Source organism: Podarcis filfolensis, assembly GCF_964270895.1.
Source record: "Podarcis filfolensis genome assembly, chromosome: 14".
Lineage (NCBI taxonomy): Eukaryota > Metazoa > Chordata > Lepidosauria > Squamata > Lacertidae > Podarcis > Podarcis filfolensis.
The window spans coordinates 17,971,870-17,996,982 of record NC_139616.1 but is presented as its reverse complement, the minus strand read 5'-3'; the positions used below and the strand labels follow the sequence as shown (position 1 = coordinate 17,996,982).

General features: G+C 46.6%; 2 protein-coding genes across 4 annotated transcripts; one reads left to right on the top strand and one right to left on the bottom strand.

Annotated features, from left to right (window-relative positions):
- Positions 1-475: 475 nt before the first annotated feature.
- MRPL46 (mitochondrial ribosomal protein L46) lies at positions 476-7,432 on the bottom strand. The gene is made up of 4 exons (XM_083587034.1): positions 7,200-7,432; positions 4,213-4,390; positions 1,847-2,020; positions 476-889 (listed from the first exon to the last, which is right to left on the bottom strand). Exons 1-4 carry the CDS (start codon positions 7,401-7,403, stop codon positions 639-641), a joined length of 807 nt encoding a protein of 268 aa, XP_083443160.1. The 5' UTR covers positions 7,404-7,432; the 3' UTR covers positions 476-638.
- A 521-nt stretch (positions 7,433-7,953) lies between these two features.
- MRPS11 (mitochondrial ribosomal protein S11) lies at positions 7,954-24,967 on the top strand. 3 transcript variants are annotated; one of them, XM_083587064.1, is made up of 7 exons: positions 8,447-8,513; positions 10,968-11,034; positions 13,125-13,241; positions 15,628-15,726; positions 16,402-16,531; positions 22,552-22,617; positions 24,626-24,967. In XM_083587064.1, the coding sequence occupies exons 1-7, from the start codon at positions 8,462-8,464 to the stop codon at positions 24,731-24,733; spliced, it is 639 nt and encodes a 212-aa protein (XP_083443190.1). In that variant the 5' UTR covers positions 8,447-8,461; the 3' UTR covers positions 24,734-24,967. The 3 variants fall into 3 exon arrangements, with proteins under 3 accessions (XP_083443191.1, XP_083443190.1, XP_083443192.1); XM_083587065.1 differs by lacking the exons at positions 8,447-8,513; positions 10,968-11,034 and adding an exon at positions 7,954-8,263; XM_083587066.1 differs by lacking the exons at positions 8,447-8,513; positions 10,968-11,034 and adding an exon at positions 8,628-8,681.
- Positions 24,968-25,113: the final 146 nt, after the last annotated feature.

Sequence of the window (25,113 nt, the reverse complement as noted above, 5' to 3'; positions counted from 1 at the left end):
TAAAGTCTTCTCCCTGGCAACTTCAGCCCATCATCTGCTCCTTACCTTCCAGGTGCTTTAAAAAAGTAGTAAAACTCAGAACATCTATAAAAAGAGATGGGAAGACAGACAGGTCTTGAATGTGCCCAGAAACCGGAATAGGTGAGAAATCCAATTAAAGCCAATTCTGTTTGCCTGTCCCATACAGAACTGTGCAAAAAGGAAGTGGCCTTCACCCCATTCACATATAAGTGACAGCAATCAGTGTGTGTGTGTGTGTGTGTGTGTGTGTGGACATGCAACAGGTACCACACTTGAGACTGTGATGCCCAAAGGAGAAAGGCTGTTTTACCCCAAGAGGGTTTTCTCAATTAACCTAAAGCCTCTCTAATTCTTCTACATGAGGCAGCTGTCTGTACTGTCTATTGTGCTGCGCTAGCCTTGCCAGGAGGTGTGTGTGTTTAAGAGCACACAGATTAAACATAGGACAGATTCGTTGATTCTTGGACTCTTTTATTTAGCAAAGAGGAAAATACGCACACAAATGGGATCCTTGTCCAGGGCCAAACACGGCTCTGCAAACGTGAAACACACACTGAACAAATTCTTCACCCAAGGCAATAATCTTGACACAGGGATAAAAACACCATCTCCAGCACTCACAAGTCCACAAGAAAGCGAGCAACCTGGGAGTGGTACTTGGGTTTCAAGTAGTCCGCCAGCTCCCCTTTGCTGACCCAGACGTAGTCCACTTTCTCACTGGCCAAGGGCAAGTGGCTGCCCTGGAGGAGGGCTTTGAAGAAGAAGACCTTGGCTCCCATGCCGTCTTCTGTCTGGGCCGCCTTGGGGAACTTGTACTTGTAAAAGCCGCATGGCGCATTGCCTAGGAACTTGGCCTCCATGTGGGTTCCTTGGAGGTTCAGGAGTCAGGCAGGAAAAGAATCAAGGGAGGAAACATATTTGTAAGATCAGGTGATACAGAGACAGCAAAATATACCTGGTGATGAATAATTTTGCCCCTGCACCCCATTTTAAGGTGTCTGTCTTTGGCTGGAATATATAGACCCTGCCACCAACTGCCACAAATATGCTGAATAATATTTAGCATTTGTACAGCATGCTGAAAGTGCTTCACACACAAGATCCACAAACTGTCAGGAACAGAGTTTCCCAAACTTATTTGGCCTACTGCCCCATTTTCAGGAAATATATATATATATTACTCAGCGCCCCCCTGGAAATCTACTTTCTTTAAGCAAACAAACAGAAAGATGCAGTGACAAATGTGTGTTATTTTATGTATCTTTATTTCTACCTACGTCCTACAACATAGTAAAGATGTTGTTGTAAATAAAGACACCTTGAAGCTTGAAATTATAAAATTATTTATTAAAATCAAGCATAGTAACATTTAACTCTGTTACACCGGTAAGCGTAATTACACAAAAGATGAAACACTTCCAAACGGCTTTTCAAAATTTTCTTCTTTCTTTATGCTTCCACTGCCCCCTTATTTTTATCCAATGCCCCTTGACTGTACCCGAGGCTACTACTGCCCCCCCTGGATTGTTCTAGTCCCCCCCCCAGCAGGCAATATAATCCACTTTGGGAAACATAGGTCTGGAACTTCCCTTCTCTATAAAGTTTCCTGCTCTCTCTCCCTCCACAAACCCCCACTGGGCCCAGCAGTAATTTAAGAGATAAGATTGGTAACAAGTTCCCTGTCCCAAGGGGCTTGCAATCTACCAAAAAATTGTGATAAATAAGACACGAGGAAGGATACGAAGAAAGGAAAGGGAAATGGAGGTACCGATCAACAGGGGAAGATTGTGAGAGTGTTTCAGATACGCACACCTTAATCACTGACCTGAGAGAGAGGCCAAGGCCCGTTCTGCTGTGGCTCGCAGAGTCTCCCCTTCTTGCCACTCTGTTTGAGGCAAGAGCCAAATGTCTTGGTCCCCAAGCTTCTGCTTAACCAGGAGCAGAAGGTTCTGGTCTAACTTCCTGTTCAAAGATGTCCGGTCATTTTTCTTGTCAGCCTCTGCCAAAGAAAGAAGCCACGAGTCAAAGGAATTCAGCCAGCCAGTGATGAATGGGATTCCCAGAAGTCTTTGCTGAAAAGGCCACATGAAACCATGTCAAGTAGCAACACTCAGTTCAGGTTGCCTAGACAACACGCTAGGAAGAGTTTGGAGGCCGCTTGCAACCTGAACAGCATACATCATATTTTGCACCTTCGGGTGACAAGCAGAATTGTGTACTCCCCCCACCTCTCTTTTTATTTTAAAAAAGGTCATGGAAGTAGTTCGGTGTCTAATCTTATTAGACTTATTAAAATTGGCTTTTAGTTTGTAGGGCTCAGACAAAAATACCTGCAGGGGGGTGCACAGATTCTGAAGTGCGTGACCTTTTGGCAACGTCTACCTCTAAAAATAAACTGCCCTTCTTTCCCCCGCTCAATTCACAAAATCATTTAAGGCAGAGAACCTGGATTTAGCCAAATTTAACACTGTTTGTTTCAAACAGAGAGCTTGAATGTGAGCATTCCACTTCTAATTGAAGAGTGGGCAGCTGAATGCTCAACGGAGGGTTGCAAATAGCCACTTGCCAGCTGCCTGTGGAGAACAGGAATTGCCTCCAGGTGAACAAGTGGAGGAATCATGACCACGTTGGTTCTTATGCCACATCTGATTATTACATGGGCTCAATTGGGACGCGGGTGGCACTGTGGGTTAAACCACAGAGCCTAGGACTTGCCGATCAGAAGGTCGGCGGTTTGAATCCCTATGACGGGGTGAGCTCCCGTTGCTCGGTCCCAGCTCCAGCCGACCTAGCAGTTCGAAAGCACGTCAAAGTGCAAGTAGATAAATAGGTACCGCTCCGGCAGGAAGGTAAACGGCGTTTCCGTTCGCTGCTCTGGTTTGCCAGAAGTGGCTTAGTCATGCTGGCCACATGACCCGGAAGCTGTACACCGGCTCCCTCGGCCAATAAGGCGAGATGAGCGCCGCAACCCCAGAGTCGGCCATGACTGGACCTAATGGTCAGGGGTCCCTTTACCTTTTTAACATGGGCTCAAGCTATTGTTTTCTTAAGGAAAGCAGAGAAATTAAAGGATTCCTTGCTCTGCTGATAGGATGAAAATCAAAACAGGAGCATTAAGCATCAAAGACTCGTTTCTGTGTCCATTTTTTAACAGGGGGTAGAAAACTTTAAATGTCTTTATAAACCATAGCTTTCCTCCGTACTTTGAGAGAGGTGTGTGTGTTTGCTGTAATCTCTTAAGCACCTGCTTTAAAACATTTTGTTTAAAAAAAAGTAAACTTTTTTTTTTCAAATTTCAGTATTTCTGATAAATCCTGCAGAGGTTTAACTAGAATCGAGCAATATATAAATGTTGTTTACTTCATTAATCATTTGGAAGTGATATCATTGGGCTCTACTGTTTCCTGTAAAGAACACAACACTCCCTGTGGACACAATCCAGTTTCTCTTACTAAAAACATAGTTAATGAAAGCTTTCCCCTTCCTAGCACACTGCCCTGTATTTTATTCTCACCAGATTAGAATTAATCCAAGCCTAGTTAGAACCAAGCATCCCCAACAACAGGGCTAAGGGACCCTTTTGGACCAGAGGGCTATGTCCTTATCTGGCCCCACCCCATGGCCCCACTTTTGACAGGTGAGTGGGACAAAACACCTGTCAATCACCTTGTCATCATGCCATCAGATGGGCAAGGCAACCCACCTGCCAGCCATCTGATGTCCTTATGCCATTGGCTAATTGACATGTGGCCTGTCCCACCCCTCGTCAAAGTCCGCTGCACAGAGCTTCCCAAGCACCCAAAAAGGGGCACTCGGAAACTGCAGCACAAGCGGCTTTGCTGCTCCTGTAGCAACCAAGTGGTTTGCACTGAAACTGCTGCTAAACCAGTGGTCTTCCCAACTCTGTTTTAGCAGCAGTTTCAATGCATACTAGTTGGTGCTACTGGAGCAATATGCTCCTGTCTGTCCTGCCCATCAGCTGAAACAAGTCTTACTCCAGCAAAGTAACAACCCAGAGCTCACTTTCAGCTGACATATGTTAGCGGGGAGGTGGCTACAGCTTGAGGAAAATTCCCTGCCAAGCCAAAGGGGGAATCCTGAGGGGCCAAGTCTGGCCTTCAGACTGGAGGCTTCCCTACCACTGCCCAACAAAACCCCAATGAGGTAGGTGGAGGAAGCATGGGCTTGAACCTGTTATCCGTGGGGCAGGATTGAACTTCCGGAATTTCTGTTCCCACAAGTCTTCCACATCTTGAATCAGTACGATCTCCTGCCCAGCGTCATCATCGTCTTTTTTCCTCCGCAGACGTTCCTCCTCTGCAAAGCGGCGGAGTTCGTGGTCTGAATACAGGCTTTTCTCCATCTCGACCTGGCAAAGCAAAACAAATAGAAAACTGTCCAATCCAGAGCCCAGCCAGCAGGCTTCTGCAAATCACTTTCCTGAGTGCTGCATTGTTTAAGATGACGTTGGGGAATTCGTGGTCCTCCCACTCTCATCAAGTATGGCAAACGGTCCGAGATTATGGGGAAAGCCATCCAGCAACATCTGGAGGGCCACATGTTCCAAGATGCGCAAAAAAAGAGATTTTTGATTTCAGCATGCAAGATACAACGCCAGTAACACAAGATGTAGCATGTAGAAAAGGATCCAGGGAACCTCAGTCACACCCCCCCCAAAAAAAACCACCTTGTCCCTTGAGTGGTAATTGTGAAAATTACCTCTTACAAAGATTAGATGTGTTATTTGTTACGCTGAAGGTTTTTTAGCCTTGTTGCTATCAGCCAAAGGCCCTCCAAACACAAGGCTTACATGCCTCAGAACTGTTGCCAGTGCTCAACATCTTTATTTCACCTCCCCTTCCTCAGACGTCCAGCCCTTATTCATATCTCACTAAACTGAACTCTGCCGCACGATGAAGTCAATTCTAGAGTGGCTTTCAGAAACAATCCTGCAGGAAGCAGGCAGGAGCTGCTCTGTCCTCCTTCTCCCACACTAGCAGCTGCTTCCAGCTGCTGGAACCACATGGAAGAACAGACACTAGAAATCACCAGCCCCTTGGGAGCCCCATCTGCGCAGCTTCATCCTCCCCTTCACTATCTGGATTCACTCACCGGGACTTAATTTGACTCAGCTCAAGTGTCTGCCTTTCAGAGCATCTTTCTCGCTCCACTGAATCTCATGATAATTGTTTGTACATTTATCCTCCCCTTCCTCTTATTTATTTAAGATAAATGTGGGAACCTTTGGTTCTCTAGCCATTGCTGAACTACAGCTCCCATCGGTCCCAGCAAGCATGGCCAATGGGCAGGGTTGGTGGGAACTGTAGTTCAGCAGCATCTGGAGTTTTCCACACCTGAATTAAGGCTATACCCAACTACACAGAATATACCCATTGAATCTAATGGACTCAACTTACTTGTGCCCATTGTTTTTAATGGGTCTACTCTGAGTTAAATAGGAATATAGCCCTAATTGGTTAAATTTCTGTTCCACTTTTCGTCCCAAATAAGTCCCAGGCAGTAAAACAACAGATTTGGTTTTTTTAAAGGGTGGGACTCTGCCCAAGACCCTGGATAGCTGCTGCCTTTTTAAGAGTAGGCAATGCTGGAGTGCAACCTTTATTTTTTATGATTGTTTTTTATTAAATTTGTATATCACCCTTTGTTTGAAAATCATAGGACAGTTATAAAACAGCAGAGTAAATAAATGCATAATTCCTTAGACATGGTATAATAATTTTCCATATTATCTTTTAGACAAAGATAATGGGACCTCTAAATTCCGAACATCAGACATGTGAACACCAGTTACTGGGTTGGAGGGACAAACCAGGAGATTACAGTGGTACCTCGGGTTACATAAGCTTTCAGGTTACATACGCTTCAGGTTACAGACTCCGCTAACCCAGAAATAGTGCTTCAGGTTAAGAACTTTGCTTCAGGATGAGAACAGAAATTGTGCTCCGGCGGCACTGCGACAGCAGGAGGCCCCATTAGCTAAAGTGGTGCTTCAGGTTAAGAACAGTTTCAGGTTAAGAACGGACCTCTGGAACGAATTAAGTACTTAACCCAAGGTACCACTATACTGCTGTCTTCATCTGCGTGCAAGTAGACATCCAAGTAAACATCTCAGAGAAATCTGGGAAGCTGCTGACTGGGAGGGGAAGGAAGGGTGCTATTTGACCCTCCAGATGTCATTCAACTCCATCAGCCAGTGATGATAGGATAAACCCCCGCTGAATTTAACTGTACTTGCTTCTGAGCAAAGCTGATTCAGATTGCAGCCTAAAGCAGCAAGAGGGGATCTGTGGTTCCTCCAGATATTACTGGACTCTCAGCTCCCATCACCCCAAACGACTGGCCACAATAGTTAGGGAAATCCGGGAAGGGAGTCCCAACAATCGCATCACTGCTTTAGGCTGCAAACCAAGCCATGCCTACTCAGAAGTAAATCCAACTAACTTGTTGAGATTCCTGCATTGCAGGGGGTTGGACTAAATGGTGCCAGATATCCTTCCAGGTCTACCATTCTGTGATTCTACACTGTCAGGATTGCAGTTTTATCAATCTGATCCAGCAAAATACCTTTTACAGTATATGGTTTTGAATGGGGGCGGGGGAGAGACTGGCTGGCAATTTGTTGTTTACAAAATTAAAAGCTATATCCAGTGGTACCTCAGGTTATGTACTTAATTCATTCCGGAGGTCCGTACTTAACCTGAAACTGTTTTTAACCTGAAGCACCACTTTAGCTAATGGGGCCTCCTGCTGCAGCCGGAGCACAATTTCTGTTCTCATCCTGAAGTAAAGTTCTTAACCCAAGGTAATATTTCTGGGTTAGCGGAGTCTGTAACCTGAAGCGTATGTAACCTGAGGTACCACTGTATGTGTGTATGTGTGTGTGTGTGTGTGTGTGTGTGTATGTATATATATATATATTGCTTTTATTTTTGTTGTGTGTGTGTATATATATATATATATATATATATATATGTGTGTGTGTGTGTGTGTTAATTATATACACTCTATATACACACACACACACACACACAATATATATATCTTTCAATGTTTGTAAATAACAAATTATTACATCGGCCACTCTGAGGCTCCCCTCTCCCATTCAACACGCTGCTCCCGCCACCCGATGTGCGCATGCGCCCCTCTGCCTCTTTCACCTGCTGCAGCAGCTCCGTCATTTCTTTCTCCTCCGGACTCATCTCCTGACTGACTCTGGGCGGCCTTTGCAAGCAAAGCGCCCCGAAAAGCCTCCATTTCAGCCCGGCTGCCGCGGAGCCGCCGGAAAGGCCCCTCCAACAAGCGCGGATCGGCCAGTTCGCCGCAACCCCGCTCAGAAGCACCCTGGCGAAGGGCGCCGCCATGTTTGTCACCGCCGGACCACAATGCACCGCGGCGGCAACCCGACCGTAGAGGTAGGAATGAAGAGTTACACGCTGCCGGCGATTTCATTTTCCAATTTATAATTACAGTTATTTAGCCTTTCCGCCAAGAAGTGCAACGCCCTCTCCTTATCTTATTTTCACAACAACCCTGCAAAGTAGGTTAAGCTGAACAGGCAGTGACTGGCCCAAGGTCACCCAGTGAGCTTCATGGGCGAATGAGGATTTGAACACTCACCTCCCAAGTCCTAGTCTGACAGTCACCATAATAGCTGCCCCTGCTTTATTTTTAGAATGATTCTTAAAATTACTATTATTTGCGTCGTTTTTCACACACACAATAAAGTCTCAATACGACTCACAAGAAGGTAAAAGAACTTAAAATAAATTTTCCCACGAAAATGGACCCGTGTTCGAACAATGATATGATCACTCTTCGTTAATATATTTATGGATTTTCGTTACGTTTAAGTCCTGTCGCTCTAGGAAATTCCCATCTCTATGGTGGAAATTCGTCTCTAGTTTCCATTGCTAGTTAACAGAGGGCGACAAAGCACCATGGTCAAGGCCTGGGCGCCGTACGTCTCTCCGCCCACGCTTTCTCCAGGCCTGGGCGCCGCCATTTTAGGATTAGTCGTACGCAGGGGCTCTGTACGTAGAGAGGGCGCCGCCATTTTGCCATCGCCTATAACCGCGAGAAGAGCTTTCCGCTGTAGCGCCGCCCCTACCGTCCTTTGAGAGCTTCGCGGTGCCCGGCGAGAGGGATCCAGACGGTGGCGGGGAAGGATCATGATTCCTTGGTTGGCGCTTGCCCGGCGAGGGCTTATGGGGGGCGGCTCGTGGTAAGAAGTCGCAGGCCGGGCAGGAAAGGGCTGGGTTGGTCGGGGGGAAAGCTCTGGAGCTTCAGTTTGGGAGGGCTGCTGTTGAGGGTGCCAGGCGGCTTGTCTCCCTTCAAGGCCCTTCTGCCTTTGAAGTCAGTAGGTAAGGCAGAAATCCAACAGGTGGAGCATCTACCATCACTGGGCAGGCTGCTGTTGGGGATGCCAGGCAGTTTGTCTCCCTTCAGAGCTCTTCTGCCTTTGAAGTCAGTAGGTAAGGCAGAAATCCAACAGGTGGAGCATCTGCCATCACTGGGCAGACTGCTGTTGGGGAGCCAGGCGGTTTGTCTCCCTTCAGAGCTCTTCTGCCTTTAAAATTTGCAGGGAAGGCAGAAATCCAACTGGTGGAGCTTTCACCCATGCTGGGGGACGTCTGTACCCGGTGATTCTATTAACGATTTGCAGCATCGTGGATGCACAAGCTAGTGGAAAAAAGTGGCGGACTAAGACTTGGGAAGATCCAGGTTCGAATCCCTATTTGGCCATGCTCAATGACCTCCACCCAGTCGCTCGTGTGCAATCTCTCAAGCAAGGATCTTGGAAGGCAACTTTTGGGCTGGGTTTGTGGCCCACCAGAAATAGCTGAGTACCACCACCGCAGTCACTTTGGGCGCTGCTCCCCGATTCAGAAGCCGCCCCCCCCCCTGCTTTAGTACAATAATCTGTTTATCTCGAGAACATGGGATGAGAGCCTCCTTTGGGCTTTATCAGCCTGACTGAGAGAGTAAAGTGATTTAGTTAAAGGATGGACCCATAGATCTGTGTGGGGAGAGCCCTGCAGAAAGTCCCAGGTTCAGTCTCAGACATCTTCCATTAAAAGCATCCTAGGTAGCAGGTTTGGGAAAATGCTCCTTACCCCAGCCCATCTGGAACTACTGGCAGTAGCACACAGCATTTTAAAGACACTGTGAGAAACTGGGCTAGATGGGTCATTGGCCTGATCCAGCAGGCTCTTATGTTCTTAAAACCTGGTCAAGGGGAACGCTGCTGCCACCAGGTTATCCCAGATGACCGTGCTGGATACATAGCTGTCAGAGCTGCCCAAGGTCCCAGCTCACAAAGGACCAACGCTGCTTCGTTGTTAAGTACAAAAGTCTTTATTGAAGTTCAGTTTCACTTCCAGAGCCGCAGCGCGCAGCTCTACGTCTCAACTGTCAGACCGCTGATGCTCCGTCTGAGTCTCCTCCCCCCAGACACCAATTTAAGACTCTAGCCTTACTCCACCTCTTCCTCTGTTCCTTCCACCTCTGGTTCCGCCTGGCCGTTGGGGTCTCGCCCTTTCTAGACTCTTCTGACGCTGAGTCCCCTGAGCCTTCCCCCTCCCTCCGGCGGGCTTTAGGAGCTGGTTCCCCATCCGGGTCTCCTGCTGTTCCCCGCGCCTGTACATTTGAATTTGGCGCGCGCGCCCAGCCGGTAACTTTTCTCCTGACCGTTTCACTGCTGCTGCTGTCACTGCTTCCCCCTCTGGGGGGGCTAGCTGCAACTGACCTCCCCTCCGTTGGAGGCGTGGTCAGCCCTGACTCACTCTCTCTCCCCGCTGGAGGAGACGCTGGCCCTGACACATGTGCCTCTTCCCCCCCACTACGCTCTGGTGGGGAAACTGGTCCCGATCCCCCACTGCTGCTTTGGGGTTCCCCTCTGGCTCCTTGTTTCTGGTGCGTCCCCTCTGGGACCCCCCTTGCTCTGACCATCGGCGCCCCCTTCTGGGAATCTTCTGATTCGCTGGAGAAGCTCATGGAATCTCTCGGGCCACTGTCATACTCCCCTACGCTGCCCTCGGATTCTTCCCCTTCCTCTCTCCCCAGTGCTCCTGCTCCTGAGTCCCTGACAATAGCAGATTCATATGTTCATACAGCTTTATTATTATTATTATTATTATTATTATTATTATTATTATTATTATTATTTATACCCCACCCCAGCCACTCTGGGCAGCTTCCAACAAAAGATAAAAAATACATTAAAACATCAGTCATTAAAAACTTCCCTAAACAGGCCTGCCTTCAGATGTCTTCTAAACATCAGCTAGTTGTTAGTTTCTTTGACATCTGATGGGAGGACGTTCCACAGGGCGGGTGCCATTACCAACTTTCCCCAACTTGGTGCCCTCCAGATGTTTTGAACTACAACTCCCATCAGCCCAGCCAGCAGTTGTAGTCCAAAACATCCGGAGGGCACCAAGTTAGGGATGGCTGATAACTCACAACTTCTGCACATTTAACTTCTGCACATTCAGCTTTATGTGCTTGGCAAAAATTAAAGGGGCAAAAAGGGGGCAGGCATCTGGAGTGGGGGACGACTGGCAATCCCCACTCCCATTGCATCCAATGTGTTCCAGCTATACAGAAGTTTAGCTTTACGTAATATCCTTGGAATGCAGCCTTTGCATAAGCTGAGAATTGTCTGTAGTTCAGTACAGTGGTACCTCAGGTTACAGACGCTTCAGGTTACAGACTCCACTAACCCAGAAATAGTACCTCGGGTTAAGAACTTTGCTTCAGGATGAGAACAGAAATAGTGCTCCAGCAGCGCGGCAGGAGGCCCCATTAGCTAAAGTGGTACCTCAGGTTAAGAACAGTTTCAGGTTAAGAACGGACCTCCGGAACGAATTAAGTACTTAACTCGAGGTACCACTGTAGTATTTCAGACACATCTCTTTCCCTTCCAGATGCTACCAAATTTCTCGTCTGTTGGGAGAAAGGTGACAGAACCATTAATACTGTTTTGTTGTGTAGGTAGGTAGACCAGGGATGAAGATATTACAGCCCAGGTCTTGTGAAGACCACCTTGACCTATATAACCCTGCCCATACACTTGAGATCTACCAAGGGTCCTTCTTCAGTGCCTGCCTTTTAGGATGGTGATCAAAGGAGATGGATGCTACTCAGCAAGGGTCCTGAAACAATCATGGACTTGCCCCTTCAGCTCTGGCACTTGGGAGGCCTTTTGAACACCTTCCACTTCATGGCTGCCTTTAATTGATATCCATCCATCGCTTGCATCTCTGGAGCAGATTCTCCTGTTCTTCTGCTGCAACTTTTTATTAAGCACTCAACTCTTTGTGAGGGCACCGTTGCACTTATCAGCAGGTTAAAAAATACTGTTAAACCCAATCAAATATTTTAAAGTCCCCAGAGCTGTGAGAGGCATTGTTTTTTTGGTTGGTTTGTTTTTTAAAATCCTCCCAGCTCTTCTGATGCCACAGGAGTTGGTGGCTATTGCAGCAAGGCCGTTGGTTCACATGGAAACGCTTGCGATCTGCTGAAGCGATAGCAATCTCTTCCTCTCCATCCTGTTCAGCAAGGTTATAGATGAGCCCGTTTAATTAATTGCTAGGAGTGGTTGCACAATGTTGCGTGGTTGGACAAGGTCTGCAGATGAACTTCTTTTGTGGGTGATATTCTTAATTGTATACGCTCTTCATAACGTATGCTGTTGAAGTAGCAATACAGACTTGCAGTGAAAATGGCCCTCTTCCTATTGAAGTGACAATGCATGGGTTCCCCCCACCCCCATCCCATTCATTCTAGACATCCTTGAATTAAGAAGATGTTTTCAGGGAGTGGGTGTTAAAATACACAACTGATTGCCCTTTTTATTATTCTTGACTAGTATTTCAAGTGATGTCTGGTTTTTAATTCCCTCTTTTGGTGCGCTGGAATGACAATCGTAAATGTCTTGCAAATGTATTGAACAATTCTGATGGCCTTTTGAAAACCACTTTGGGGGGGGAAGCCTTGTGAGGTGGGTCAGTTTGAAAATCAACAGTGAGGCTTTGATCTATATATTTTCTCTCTATGTGGAAACCATTAGTTGATTTATTTACTACTTTAAAAAAACAAGAACAAACCCTTAAGCATCCTCCAAATTGTTCAGGGCAGTATATGTGAGTTTTCTTCTCTTACCCTCGCTCCTCCTTGTTTTATTCTCACAACCGCCCTGCATGGTAGATCATTTACAAGTACTTTCCTGCTCAATTGGACCAAGACAGCTATCAAATCCAGAATCCGATTCTCACAGTAGCCACCCAGATGCCTGTAGGAAGTTAGGAAGCAAGACTTGAGTGTGACATCGCTCTCCCCACTTGTGATTTCCAGTAGCAACTGGTATTCGGAGGCTTCACTGCATCTTGTGGGAGCGAGTCTCAGAGTTTAGCCCAGTGCTGCATGCAGAAGTACTTCATGCCTTTCTGTCCTGAATCATCCAACATTCAGCTTCACTGGGCGGTCCCTAGGCTCTAGTATTATGCAATTGGGAGAAGGGGAGCGAAAATCCATCTATTTCCTTTCTTCACGCCACAAGCGAGTGAGATGGGCTTAGGCTACCCAGTGAGCACAATTGTGGGATTTGAACCTGGAACCCGTTCTCTCACTGTGGCCTCCTGCGTAGACAAAATGGCACCATCCACACTCAGGAAGGATGCTTTGGCGAAATTGAGTGAGCTTCAGAAGTACAAAATAACTTGTGGAAGGAGGGAGATTGCTTGGTAGTCACAGAATACTCAGGGGTAGGGGAATGGGTGGGCTAGGGGAGAGGAGATGGAACAGAAAGGAACCTAGAAGGGGGAGCATCCTGGAAAGGCATAGCTGGGCACCCTGAAAAGGAACACTCTGCACTGCAACACTTTTGTTGCAGGTACAACTTTTGCCTTTTAAAAGTGTCCCCGTCCTTTAAATTGAGCGACTATCAGCAGGTGGAATTTGATTGGCCAGTCCTGAAAATTAATTTTTAAAACTCCGTCAGTCCGCTGTGTTGTTTTTTCAGTCACTGCTCTAGCTATGCTAACCTGCAACCTCCGGCTTCTCTCTCCTTTTGGCAACTGCAGGGTTACCCTGTCTCGCGGTGTGCAGACAAGTATCCAGAGACTTCAAGGGCAAACTGGGGATTCCGCCAGCCCAGCTGCTGAAGAAGAAGCAGAAGCTGCGAACAACAGCGACTTCAGGTGAGGCGTCGTTTCGCACGGTTTTGAAAAAAGGGATAAGGCACTGCTGTTGTGACATTCAGAGGGCCCAGTATCCTGTGACCCAAAGGGACCACCTTGAGGAACACGCAGAAACCGTAGGAAATTTGAAATTTGAAATTGGAGTCCCTTTCCAGAAGATCGCTTCTTGATCTCGGCTCTTCTGGAGTTGCATCTTTCTGCCTGTGGTTGCAAACTGCCTTTAGAATTGTGCGAAATGCTTTGAAATTGTTTTGTTTGCAGCTTAGTCTCACATGTTTCAATTGAAATTCGGGGAGAGAGCCAGTGTGCTCCCAGGAGGTCCCAGTTTGCACACATCCCTCTCCTTCTTCACCCAGTGTTTGTGGTCCTGGCAGTGACTTCACTCCTCCTGTGTGCCTGTTCTTTTGTGTCCATGCAAAGACAGAGTGAAGGGCGCTGTGGGTTAAACAACTGAGCCTAGGGCTTGCCAATCAGAAGGTCGGCGGTTCGAATCCCCGCGACAGGGTGAGCTCCCGTTGTTCAGTCCCAACTCCTGCCCACCTAGCAGTTCGAAAGCACGTCAAAGTGCAAGTAGATAAATAGGTACCGCTCCGGCGGGAAGGTAAACAGTGTTTCCGTGCGCTGCTCTGGTTTGCCAGAAGCGGTTTAGTCATGCTGGCCACATGACCCGGAAGCTGTACGCCGGCTCCCTCGGCCAATAAAGCGAGATGAGCGCTGCAACCCCAGAGTCGGTCACGACTGGACCTAATGGTCAGGGGTCCCTTTACCTTTAAAGACAGAGTGAGGGCTAGGAGGACTGCCCTCGCTCTGATTTGGCTTCAGGTGTCACTGTGCTGCCAAGCCTCTGAACTTCGCAGTGTGGTACAAAACCACACTGAGGGACAGTACCTATAGGATCCTTATACCAAGTCAGACCATTGGTCCATTTAGCTCAGTATTGTCTGCACTGACTTCCAGGATCTCATGCAAGGGGTGTTTCTGGCCCTACCTGGAGATATCGGGAATTGAACTCTGGGAGTTCTGCATGCAGGGCAGACACCTTACTTCTGAGTTACGGTCCCTCCCCTAGATTTCCCGCCCTTCTTTTGCATCTTCAGGTAAAGAAAAATAAAATAGCTGCCATTGATAATGGAGGTGCTTACCTCACGACTGTTCTGGAAAATGGCTTAAGTGGGGTGTTAGAAATGCAGATATATAAGCTCATCTCCAAATGGCACCTTAAACCTAGTTTACAATCGCTGCCATGAATTGTCTGGCACCATTTTTAAAAAATGCAATTTATTGTTGCTGTTATTACTCATTTCACTTTCATACCGCTTTATACTGTATTGGCCCAAATATAAGCCGCACTCCCCCCCCCCCGAAATTTCGACCGTGAAAAGTTAAAGTCCGGCTTAAATTCACAACCGTACAAAAATTAGCTTTTCTGATATCGCTGCTGAAACAGACATACGGTAAAATGGAATGGGTATGAGTGCCTGCGGAACTTTAAGGAACTGGCTCATATTTGGGTATTGTCTACACCACCACCACCACCACCTTGAATTTTAAAGGTGCGGCTAATTTGCGGGTGCAGCTTAGAGGAAAAATCTCAAAGCAGTTTATAGCACATTAAAACATCAAATAAACCAACCCGGAATAAAACAAATTCAAGCTTCAAGGAAAATATTTGAGATCCTTCTCTAAGTGACATTTTGCTTTCCCTATATATTTTTTTAACCTACATGATTTATATAGCTGCCCCGTAGCAGAAGTACTGTAGGAATCCAGTGTGGTTCAGTGGTTAGTGTCAGACTAGGACCTGGGAGATCAGGGTTCAAATCCCCACTCAGTCATGATGCTAACAGGGTAACTTTGGGCCAGTCACAGCCTCTTAGCCTAGCTCACAGGGTCATTGCAGGGATTAACTGTAGAGGGGGTGAACCATGTACTCCTTGGAGAAAAAGATGGGCTATAAATGCAATATATAAGCTCTTCTGCTTGCCTGTTTAAGAAAGCTGGAGGCTGCAGCCAGATGGAGATGTCAGTTGCTAATCTGGCATCCAGAGATCTCCACAGGGTCGCAATTGAACCCATGCCAGTCGCAGAAATGCACCTGGCACCTAGCTAATTTCTAACACTGAGTGGGGGGCCTCTGAGCCATCTGTGAATGAGTTAATGAAATTAGGGTGTGGGAGATCCCTACTTAGTCCCAATTTAATTTTACTAAAGCTGAGCATCTTAAAGGTAGGAGAACGGGCAAGATGAAGCAAAAGCCAAGTACACTGTCTGCTGTTAAGACTTCTTAAACCTCCCCAGGCCACACACAGGTTCTTCTCTGAATGCCCAGACCGTGTTAAGTTTTGCATCAAAACTTTACATTCTCCCTTCCCATTTTATTTTTCAGCTTTTACCCCCCAGCACCAGGGAAAGGGAGCGCTTTGCGGTGGGATGGGAAGAAGTTCGAAGAGATCCCAATAGCTCACATCAAAGCTACATATAACAAGTAAGTGGCAAGTTTCTCCATCTGTGGCGGATTTGCCCCGAGCGTGCAGATCGGGGTGGGGATCTGTCCCCCTTTAGCAATGGGGCTGAAGAAAGACAACATGGAAATGTCTGAGGTGAGAGCCAACCTGACATGCCATTAAGGTTCTATATGACGCGGGTGGCGCTGTGGTCTAAACCACAGAGCCTAGGGCTTGCCGATCAGAAGGTTGGCGGTTCGAATCCCTGCAACGGGGTGAGCTCCCGTTGCTCGGTCCCTGCTCCTGCCAACCTAGCAGTTCAAAAGCACAAAGTGCAAGTAGATAAATAGGTACCACTCCGGTGGGAAGGTAAACGGCGTTTCCGTGCGCTGCTCTGGTTCTCCAGAAGTGGCTTAGTCATGCTGGCCACATGACCCAGAAGCTGTCTGCGGAGTAACACCGGCTCCCTCAGCCTATAGAGCGAGATGAGCAGGAAACCCCAGAGTCGTCCACAACTGGACCTAATAGTCAGGGGTACCTTTACCTTTTTTTAGTTTAGGGGTGGAGACGCTCCTTCAGGTATATGACGAAGGGGGTGGAGCAGTTTCCGCTGTGAGGTTACAGCATTTGGGTTTTTTTAGTCTAGAGAAAAGGCAAGCGAGGAGTGATGTGACAGAAATGTGGAAACCATGCCCTCTTCTCTTCCCTCCTTGCAGCACTCACATCCTGATCACCTCGCATGAGAACGTCGCCTTGACCCTGTCGACCTGCGGTAGCGAAGGGTTCAAGAGTGCCAGGAAGGCCACCGCCATTGCAGCACAGACCACGGGAATCGCAGTAGCAGCTGTGAGTGAAATCCAAGTTGCGACACCCCTGGAGGCAAAGGTTTTCCCCATGGGGAATGCCGAGGGCCAGTTTTCCCGCTTGGGCGGATCTTCTTGACGCAGGCGGGGAATCCCAGTGTGTTGGCTCTGTGTTATTTGCACAGAGCTCCTCGCTTGCGTCCTGTACCTAAATGATGACCACAAAACTCTTTGCACATTTAAACAGCTGTAATATATACTAGTATTTTTATTAGATGTTAAACTTACCGGTCACTTGTCACCCAAAGAGTCTCCAAGTGACATTGAAAAAAATATGCATAAATACAGTGGAACCTCGGTTTTCAAACATCTCCGTTGATGAACATTTCAGTTTTTGAACGCCGTAGACCCGGAAGTAAATGCTTTGGTTTTTGAACACACCTCGGAAGTCGAACAGGAAACACAGCTTCCGCTGAGTGCAAGATTCTGAGGCCTCTCTGTCGGCTATTGAGTTTTTGGTTTTTGACCATTTCAGAACTCGAACGGTCTTCTGGAATGGATTAAAAACCGAGGTACCACTGTACATTGTACTGTAGAAGAGGGGAAGGAGGGGGTCATATAACATGTTAATATTTGAAGGAACGTATGAGGGGAGCAGCCCCCCAATAACAGTGATAGAAAACATTGGCAGCACGCCTCCAAGAAACAAAACAATATTCTCACCCAGTAACCAGCAGATAATAATAATATAAAAAACCACCTCCATTAGCTTGTCAACCTGTGATTTCGCTATTGAAATCTTCCCCTCTCCACCCAGAAGACATTGGAGCCCTCAATTCTCGGCAAGATCTTGATCACAAAGATGTTTGCACAACCGATAGAAAAGAAGCCGTTCGTTCAGTGGCAAACCCAGGCTTGTGGCTGCATAATGTAAAAGGAAATATCTGAGCACAGTATTAAAGCCAGTGAGAAAAGGGCTGCAGGGATCACTCTCTCGTTGAAACAGAGCCCCCTTCTTATTTGGGGGCCCGTTCCTTCACTTGATTGACTCATTAACCCATTTAGTTTTGCACATTCTTTCAAGATGGAAATTGGTTTTCTCCTACATCTAGTTCAGTCCAGAGTGCTTGTGAAGAGCTTCTGTGCAGAGATGATGGATGTGTATTGTCAGTTCTTGGTGTCCCAAGGGTCTTGCTAACAGCTTTCTGGGTGTTGGTGTATGTTTTAAGTGGGCTCGTAAAACGGGAATGAGCATTAGAAAGGGAAAAGTTCCAGTGTGCCCTGAAACGGGTGACTTATATTGAGCGCTGGTCCTGCTCATTGAAATCAATGGGCCTAAGTCAGCCACATTCATTAAATTCAGTGGGCCTACTCTGAGTAGGACAAACATGTGACTATCACCCTAATTAATTATTTCTAAGATTTGTATTTGCAGTACAGTGGTGCCTCGCAAGACGAAATTAATTCGTTCTGCGAGTTTTTTCGTCTTGCGAATTTTTCGTCTTGCGAAGCACGGAACTGCACCTCTTCAAGCAATGCACCCTGGGTATTAACGGTTTTAAGAAAAAGGAAACAAACTTGCAATACGTTTTCGTCTTGCGAAGCAAGCCCATAGGGAAATTCGTCTTGCGAAGCAACTCAAAAAACGAAAAACTCTTTCGTCTTGCGAGTTTTTTGTCTTACGAGGCATTCGTCTTGCGAGGTACCACTGTATTGTTATAGAAGAAAAGACCACTAAAATAGCCACTAGATGGCAACCTTCCCATATGATATTCAGGGCATCCCATATTCTCTCTAGAAAGTTGCCAGTAGCCAGTTTGGAAGTAGGAGACATTTAACAATGCCGCCAATGCTGTAGGATTAAATGCCCTAGAACGGAACATTTCAGTTTTGCAAATGTAGCAAGTTCTCTCACATTACAAGGCCATAATTCTCATCTGCAGCCTGCTTTTTCTCTCTTTTTTTGCATCTTAATTCATAGAATCATAGAACTGTAGTGTTGGAAGGGACCCGAAGCGTCATCCCGTCCAATTCCCTACAGTTCCCTTCCTCCCAGAATGCCCTTTTCCCTTTAACGCAATATGGCTGATAGAGAGGAAACCACTACCACTTAGAGCCTATTTGCACAAGCCCCGTCGGTACCTCTGCAACTGCAAAGCTCTTTTCCTGCAGTTTCCTATCCATCACCATTATATTAAAAAAAGATACAGTGGTACCTCGGGTTACAGACGCTTCAGGTTACATACGCTTCAGGTTACAGACTCCGCTAACCCAGAAATAGTACCTTGGGTTAAGAACTTTGCTTCAGGATGAGAACAGAAATCACGCAGTGGCAGCAGGAGGCCCCATGAGCTAAAGTGGTGCTTCAGGTTAAGAACAGTTTCAGGTTAAGAACAGACCTCCGGAACGAATTAAGTACGTAACCAGAAGTACCACTGTAATTCCCGTATCTGTGGTTTCTTAGAACAGGCCAAGGGCCCATCTAGTCCAGCATTCTGGCCTCCAAGGGGCCGGCCCGATGCCTCTGGGATGCTCACAAGCAGAACTTGGAAGGCGTCCTCACTTTTCCCACCTTCAGTACCCTACCACTCTTACTCAGAGGCAATATGGTCTCCGACAGTGGAGGTACAACGTGGCCATTGTGGTTTACTAGCTATCAGTAGCCTCCTTGAATTTGTCTACTCTTCTAAAGCCATCTGAGGTGTTGGGAGTCTTGTGGCAGTGAGTTCTACAGCTCAGCTGTCTGAAGAAAGATTCCCTTGCCTTCCGCCTGCCAATGTTCTGCTTTGTTGAATGGCTCTGGAATCTAACATTACAAAAGAGGGAGAACTACTTCTTATCTCAACATCCCATCATCTTATCACGTTGCTCCTCGCTCACCGTTTTTCCTAAGCTGAAAAGCCCTGCCAAGGGTTGTAACCTTGTCTCGGACGGCAGCTGCTTTCCTAAGCCGCATTTGTTGCGATTCTCGATTTTATGCAACTCCAAAAAGCTTCCTTGCAGTCAAGATCTGGCAACTCTGTGCTCTCTCCCTCTTCACCACCAAGCAGGTGCTCAGTTGCTGACTTCCCATTCTTCCTAAGAAAATCATTGTGCCGTAGTGGTTAGAGCATTGGACCCGGACAACCCGGGTTCGAATCTCCACCAGTCATAAAGCTCATTGGGGAATTCGCTCTCAGCCTCGCAAGGCTGTTGGGAGGTTAAAACAGAGGAGGAGGAGGGAGACTTCCGGGTTGACGCCTCCGGCAATGGCGGAGCTTCTCCGATCGGGAGGAACTTGCTCCGTGAAAAGCAGGGTCTGACCGCCACGGCGAAGATGGAGACCCATTGAAATCACAAGCGGGAGAAGCTTGTGAACCTGGGATTCGGCTGGCACCTTTTGCGCCTCCCCTACTCGCGGGGAAACCCTGTTTCGGGGATCCGGAGCGACGTGGGGTGAGTGGCACGGTGCTTCGAATTGACTGCTTCTTTCATGGAGTGAAGCCGCATTGCTGTTGCCGGAGAGCGCTGACTTTTTCCTGTGGACAATTGGATTTTAAACAACTACCCGTGAGTAGAATGGAAAATTGGATTTTTAAATACCTTAATTTGGCACCGAAACGGGGATGGTCTTAAACAGGAAGTCCGCCTTCCCCTTTTGTAAATAGATTGAAGCAAAGACGTTACAAGCTAAAGTCTTTGAAAGCTTTTGGCAAAGGATTAAATTTTCATCGGTTAAAACTACAAAAACCCCCTTGGAAGCAGGAGAAGAGGGGGGAAATTTTGGACTTAGCGAGCCTGCAGGAGAGAGTGAAAAACCAAATTACCACTACTCCGAACCTGGAAAGGGCTGCCAGAAAGAGTGAAGTTTTGGGAGAGTTCATTGACTGCGAACAAAACATTTTTGACAGCTAGTTAAATAAGAGAAAGATACTGTTTCCATTGTCCTCTTCTGCGTTTAAAAAGGAGGAAAAGTAACTGGAAATTGAAACTATTTTTATGGCTTGAATTGCGTCTGAAAGGATTGATACAAGTGGAGACTGTTGCCCTCTAGAGGGAGTTTTTGAAACTGTCACAGGAGTGCAATTGGGGAATCACCAGCTGCAAGATAAGTAATTGTGAGAACCAGAGATTGACCTTGGACCACTCAAAATGTTGACAGGAGAAGCCATTGTGACGGTATTATGTAAGATAAGCGACTCGCTGGAACAGCTTCACAAGAAGACGGATGACATGTCTTTTAAAATTGACAACTTGGATCAAAAAGTGACTAATTGGAGTCAAAAAGTGAGCACCAACACAGAAATAATTCAGGACTTGGTACAAGAATTTACTTTGGCAGGTCAAATTGTGGAGGAGAAAGAGAAAGCTGTGGTTGTTGAGCCTAAAGTAATACAAGCGGGATCTTCAGTCTTACAGAAGCAAATTGAGGATTATAAGTTGAGGCCTTCTATGATTGAATCTAGAAAAAGCCAGATTTTGAGGATTGGATCCCGGCTTGGACGGAAGAAGGAAAGTTGGAAAGATCCCTCTATGCAGGGATTAACTGACTTTTGGGACATGGACTTGGGTCTGGAGGAGATTGGAGTTCTGGGGACCTTGGGATTTCGAGGAATTTTGAAACATGTCATGAAACATCTTATAGACCTCAGCTTCAACCATGGAAATTGGGCTGACCTGCCTGGAAGGAATAAAAGCATTGTTAGGTTGGAGTCTTCCCGAGATCTGCTCTTTGGCATTAAAGAATATGAAGAAGACCTGCAGAAGGGACCTGGAAAAGAGTTAAGAGCCTCGGACATAACATCTCCAGGTTGATGGACTATATGGAATTGACGGAAAGGACTGGCAGAATCCGAAACCAGGGGGAGGAGATGGTGGAAGAAGATTAGAGAATTTAAAGTTTATATATAGAAATACTGTAAAATTAATGAATGATAGAAAAATGGTGGAAAGAAATTTTATGGCCTTAGCAGAAATGTTATAAGGAGTTAAGCATATATAAGTTTTAATGATAAAAATATGTCAAGATATTTATAATATGACAGAAAATAGAGAAAGATGGAAAGGATTTGCTGAAACAATTAATAGAAGTGGAATACAAAAAGGGAGGTGAGAGGAAGTCGAGGAAACAAGGGAATGAAAGATAGAGTATGGAAAAGGTGTGATGTATGTTTTTAAATGGTTATTGTTTTGTTTTGTTTAGGGTTAAGGTGAGTTAGGGTTATGTTTAGGTTAGTTTAATGTGTTTAGGTTGTGTTTTGTATTGTTTATATATTGTATTGTTTTTGTTTTCTTTCTTTGTTTTTTCTCTTTGGCTTTTTTCTTTTTCTTTTCCTTTTCTGTAAACTTTAAAAGTAATAAATATTATTTTTAAAAAAAATAAAACAGAGGAGGAGGAGAACGATGCACTGCACCTTGAGCATTTTAGAGGAAAGGTGGGGTATAAATGCAATAAGTAAGTAAATAAATATATAGAAAGAAATATGACCATCAAAATGACAGACACAATCCTAAAATTATCTCCCCCCCCCCACCCGTACAATTTCCACCCTTCATCCTTCCTGCTATGGAGAGAGCTCTACTCGCAAGCCAGTGTATTCTAGGGGCATGTTGATAATAATAATATATTTATTATTATAATATTTCAGGTACTGACCCTAAACAGGAAGGTTTGTCTCTAGGAGGCTGCACACCTCAATGACATTCAAAGCTCATACTCTTGTTGCAAGCCTGAGGGACTGTCTTTGTATAGATTTAGTAAGCTGCTCCGGTGGGGAGGGGTGATTTTTGGCTCAAGCACAATGTGAAGGTGCTTAAAAACCAAGCAAGACACAGACCAACCTGGCCCCATCCACTGACCAGATAAGGAGCAGCTTGCTTTCCTCTTCCCTCCCTGTTCCATTTTCCTTTGATGAGATGTCTGTGAGAGCATGACCTTGCTGGCAGGGACAGTCTTTATATATGCAGCGCTCAGAAAATGTCAGGTGCTTGAGAACTGTTTAATAACAACAGCAAACGTGGAGACCAAACGTGGGGGTGGCTCTTTGGCTAAATGTGCAAAACGTCTTTGTTTTCCCCACCCAGAAAGCATCGGTGAAGGGTGTGTCCCACGTCCGAGTTGTGGTGAAAGGCCTAGGACCTGGCCGCTTGGTAAGTGCCTGCGGTTCCTTACTGAGGATTCTCATTGGTCCTGCTGTGCTCATTGAAATGAATGGACATTACAAGCTTAAGTCCATTCTATTTTAAGTAGTTGAAATCCACCCTGGGTACTGTTGGTGCAGATGGCACATTACAGGGTGGCAAAATAGAAGAAGGCAAGTCTCTGCCCCTGCCCCCAAGGAACACACAGCCTTTTAAATTTTGAAAGCAGGAGAGGTGCAACAATGAAAAGGTAGAAGCAGAAACAAATGTGGGGGACGGACATTAGCCAATTGTTTCAGTTGATGGTGAGGACCAGTGGGGATTGTCAAGAACTTATATGGCTCAAGACACAGTTCTAGGGCGAAACTTTCCTTAAAACGTGCCTTTGCTAATTTATATGCATAGGTGACTCTGGGAAATGAAGGGTCAATAAATTTTTCCATTGAGAAACTGACCTGTGGCAAAGGAAGTAACCTCAATTTGGAGTCTTGTTTCCACCTGAACTTCCTGGCCACTGAGCCTCCCCATCTCTCCTTAGCTGCTGTTCATTCTCCCTGGGGCACCTTCCTTATAAATCTTTAGGCGCCAGGCAAAAGCATTGCTCTTCAACCAGGCCTTCAGCTGATTAATATTCTACAGCCTTTAAAATGTGGTATGGGAGGATATTGTAAGGGAGACGGGTGGCGCTGTGGGTTAAACCACAGAGCCTAGGACTTGCCGATCAGAAGGTTGGCGGTTCGAATCCCTGCAACGGGGTGAGTTCCCGTTGCTCAGTCCCTGCTCCTGCCAACCTAGCAGTTCGAAAGCACGTCAAAGTGCAAGTAGATAAATAGGTACTGCTCCGGTGGGAAGGTAAACGGCGTTTCCGTGCGCTGCTCTGGTTCGCCAGAAGCAGCTTAGTCATGCTGGCCACATGACTTGGAAGCTGTACGCCGGCTCCCTTGGCCAATAAAGCGAGATGAGCGCTGCAACCCCAGAGTCGATCACGACTGGACCGAATGGTCAGGGGTCTCTTTACCTTTACCTTATTGTTCTCTTGTTTCTGTTTTAACTACTTATTTGTGGTTTGATCTCATATTTTTATCTTATGAACCGCCCTGAGATCTTTCGTTGAAGGGCTGCCTACCCCCAAGCTGTAATTAAACATGGAGAGGGGGAAACCTTTGCTTGGCTCTAATAGAAGGGTTTTCCCCACAAACCGAATTGCAGTCGAGGGGAAGAGGGTGGAGAGGACACCACAGACTGGATAGGAAGGCACTGGGGTGGTCAGGGAAGGTCTTGGGTTCAATATACAGCATCCTATTCATCTATTGCATTTATATCCCGCCTTTTTCTCCACAACAACCCTGTGGGGTAAGCTAGGCTGAGAGGCAGTGGCTGACCCAAGCCTCATGGCCAAGCAGGGATTTGAACCCTGGTCTCCCAGCTCCTAGTTGGCCACTCAAACCGCTACACTACACTGGCTCATCTCCAGGTGAGGCTGGGAGAACCGCTGCCAATCAGTGTATAGACCCAGGATTCCCCAACCCCATGCCCTCCGTCTGTTGTGGACTACAGTTCCTATCATCTCCAGGCAATATGTCCAGTGGTCAGGGCTAGTGGAAGGTCTGGAAAGCCTGATTTCGACAGTAAACTGGTCTGATTCCATATAAGGCCCAATCAGCACTCTGCTTTAAACAATCATGGCTTCCCTCCCAAAGAACTCTGGGAAGTGTAGTTTGTTAAGAGTTGTTAAGACTCCTTCTCACAGAGCTGAGTTCCCAGGGAACTCTTGAGAATTATAGCTCCGAGAGGGGAGCAGGGGGGTCTCCTGGCAACTCTCAGCACCTTTAACAAACAGCATTTTGAGGGGAAGCCATAATTGCTAAATTGGTTAAACCACAGTGTGTTTCTGTTTTTAAAGGTATAGTGCAGATGGGGCCTGAGTCAGCTTCTCTCTCGTCTTCCTATACAGGAAGCTAAATGTTGTGTTGTCTGAAGGGTGGAAAAAACACTCGTCTCTCTCTCTCTCTTTCAGGCAGCCATCAAAGGACTTACCATGGGTGGCTTGGAGGTGATTTCCATCACAGACGACACCCCCATCCCACACAATGGCTGCCGGCCTCGAAAGGCACGAAGGCTGTGAACCGGAAGCAGAGGGTCGAAAAGAGAGAGGAAGAGAGACTGCGTTTGGGGCTCGTGCCAGTCTGGTTCTGATGTGCCTCCTGTGGCCATCTTGAGGGGGCAGCGCTACCTGCCCCTCATTCCTCCATCAGAATGTCAAAATGGAGATGGCCTTGAGCTTAGCCCAGTCACAGAACAAGCAAGCGGCTGTTTTTATCATCCGAACAAGTCTTGCCTATAAAATCTGTAGGTTAAAGTTGCCGCCTCTAAATGTCTCCTTTCTCAGGCTGCCACATTTTTATTGTACTCTTATTTTCTCTCTGGAATTCCCCAGGAAGAGGGATTGATGACCAAGCCACTCTTGTCACTTGCTGTTCTGTGAAGGAAACAGGGGGTCATATC

What these genes read in the sequence shown, in the direction of transcription:
- MRPL46 (XM_083587034.1), bottom strand. Translation starts at nt 7,403, where the DNA reads ATGGCGGCGCCCTTCGCCAGGGTGCTTCTGAGCGGGGTTGCGGCGAAC. An exon ending in TCCTGCCCCACGGATAACAG is followed by an intron (nt 2,021 to 4,212) that starts GTTCAAGCCCAT and finishes TTTCTTTGGCAG; the next exon opens with AGGCTGACAAGAAAAATGAC. An exon ending in GGCCTTGGCCTCTCTCTCAG is followed by an intron (nt 890 to 1,846) that starts GTCAGTGATTAA and finishes TGAACCTCCAAG; the next exon opens with GAACCCACATGGAGGCCAAG.
- MRPS11 (XM_083587064.1), top strand. Translation starts at nt 8,462, where the DNA reads ATGCCAGGCAGTTTGTCTCCCTTCAGAGCTCTTCTGCCTTTGAAGTCA. An exon ending in TCTGCCTTTGAAGTCAGTAG is followed by an intron (nt 8,514 to 10,967) that starts GTAAGGCAGAAA and finishes TTTCCCTTCCAG; the next exon opens with ATGCTACCAAATTTCTCGTC. An exon ending in CGGGAATCGCAGTAGCAGCT is followed by an intron (nt 16,532 to 22,551) that starts GTGAGTGAAATC and finishes TTCCCCACCCAG; the next exon opens with AAAGCATCGGTGAAGGGTGT.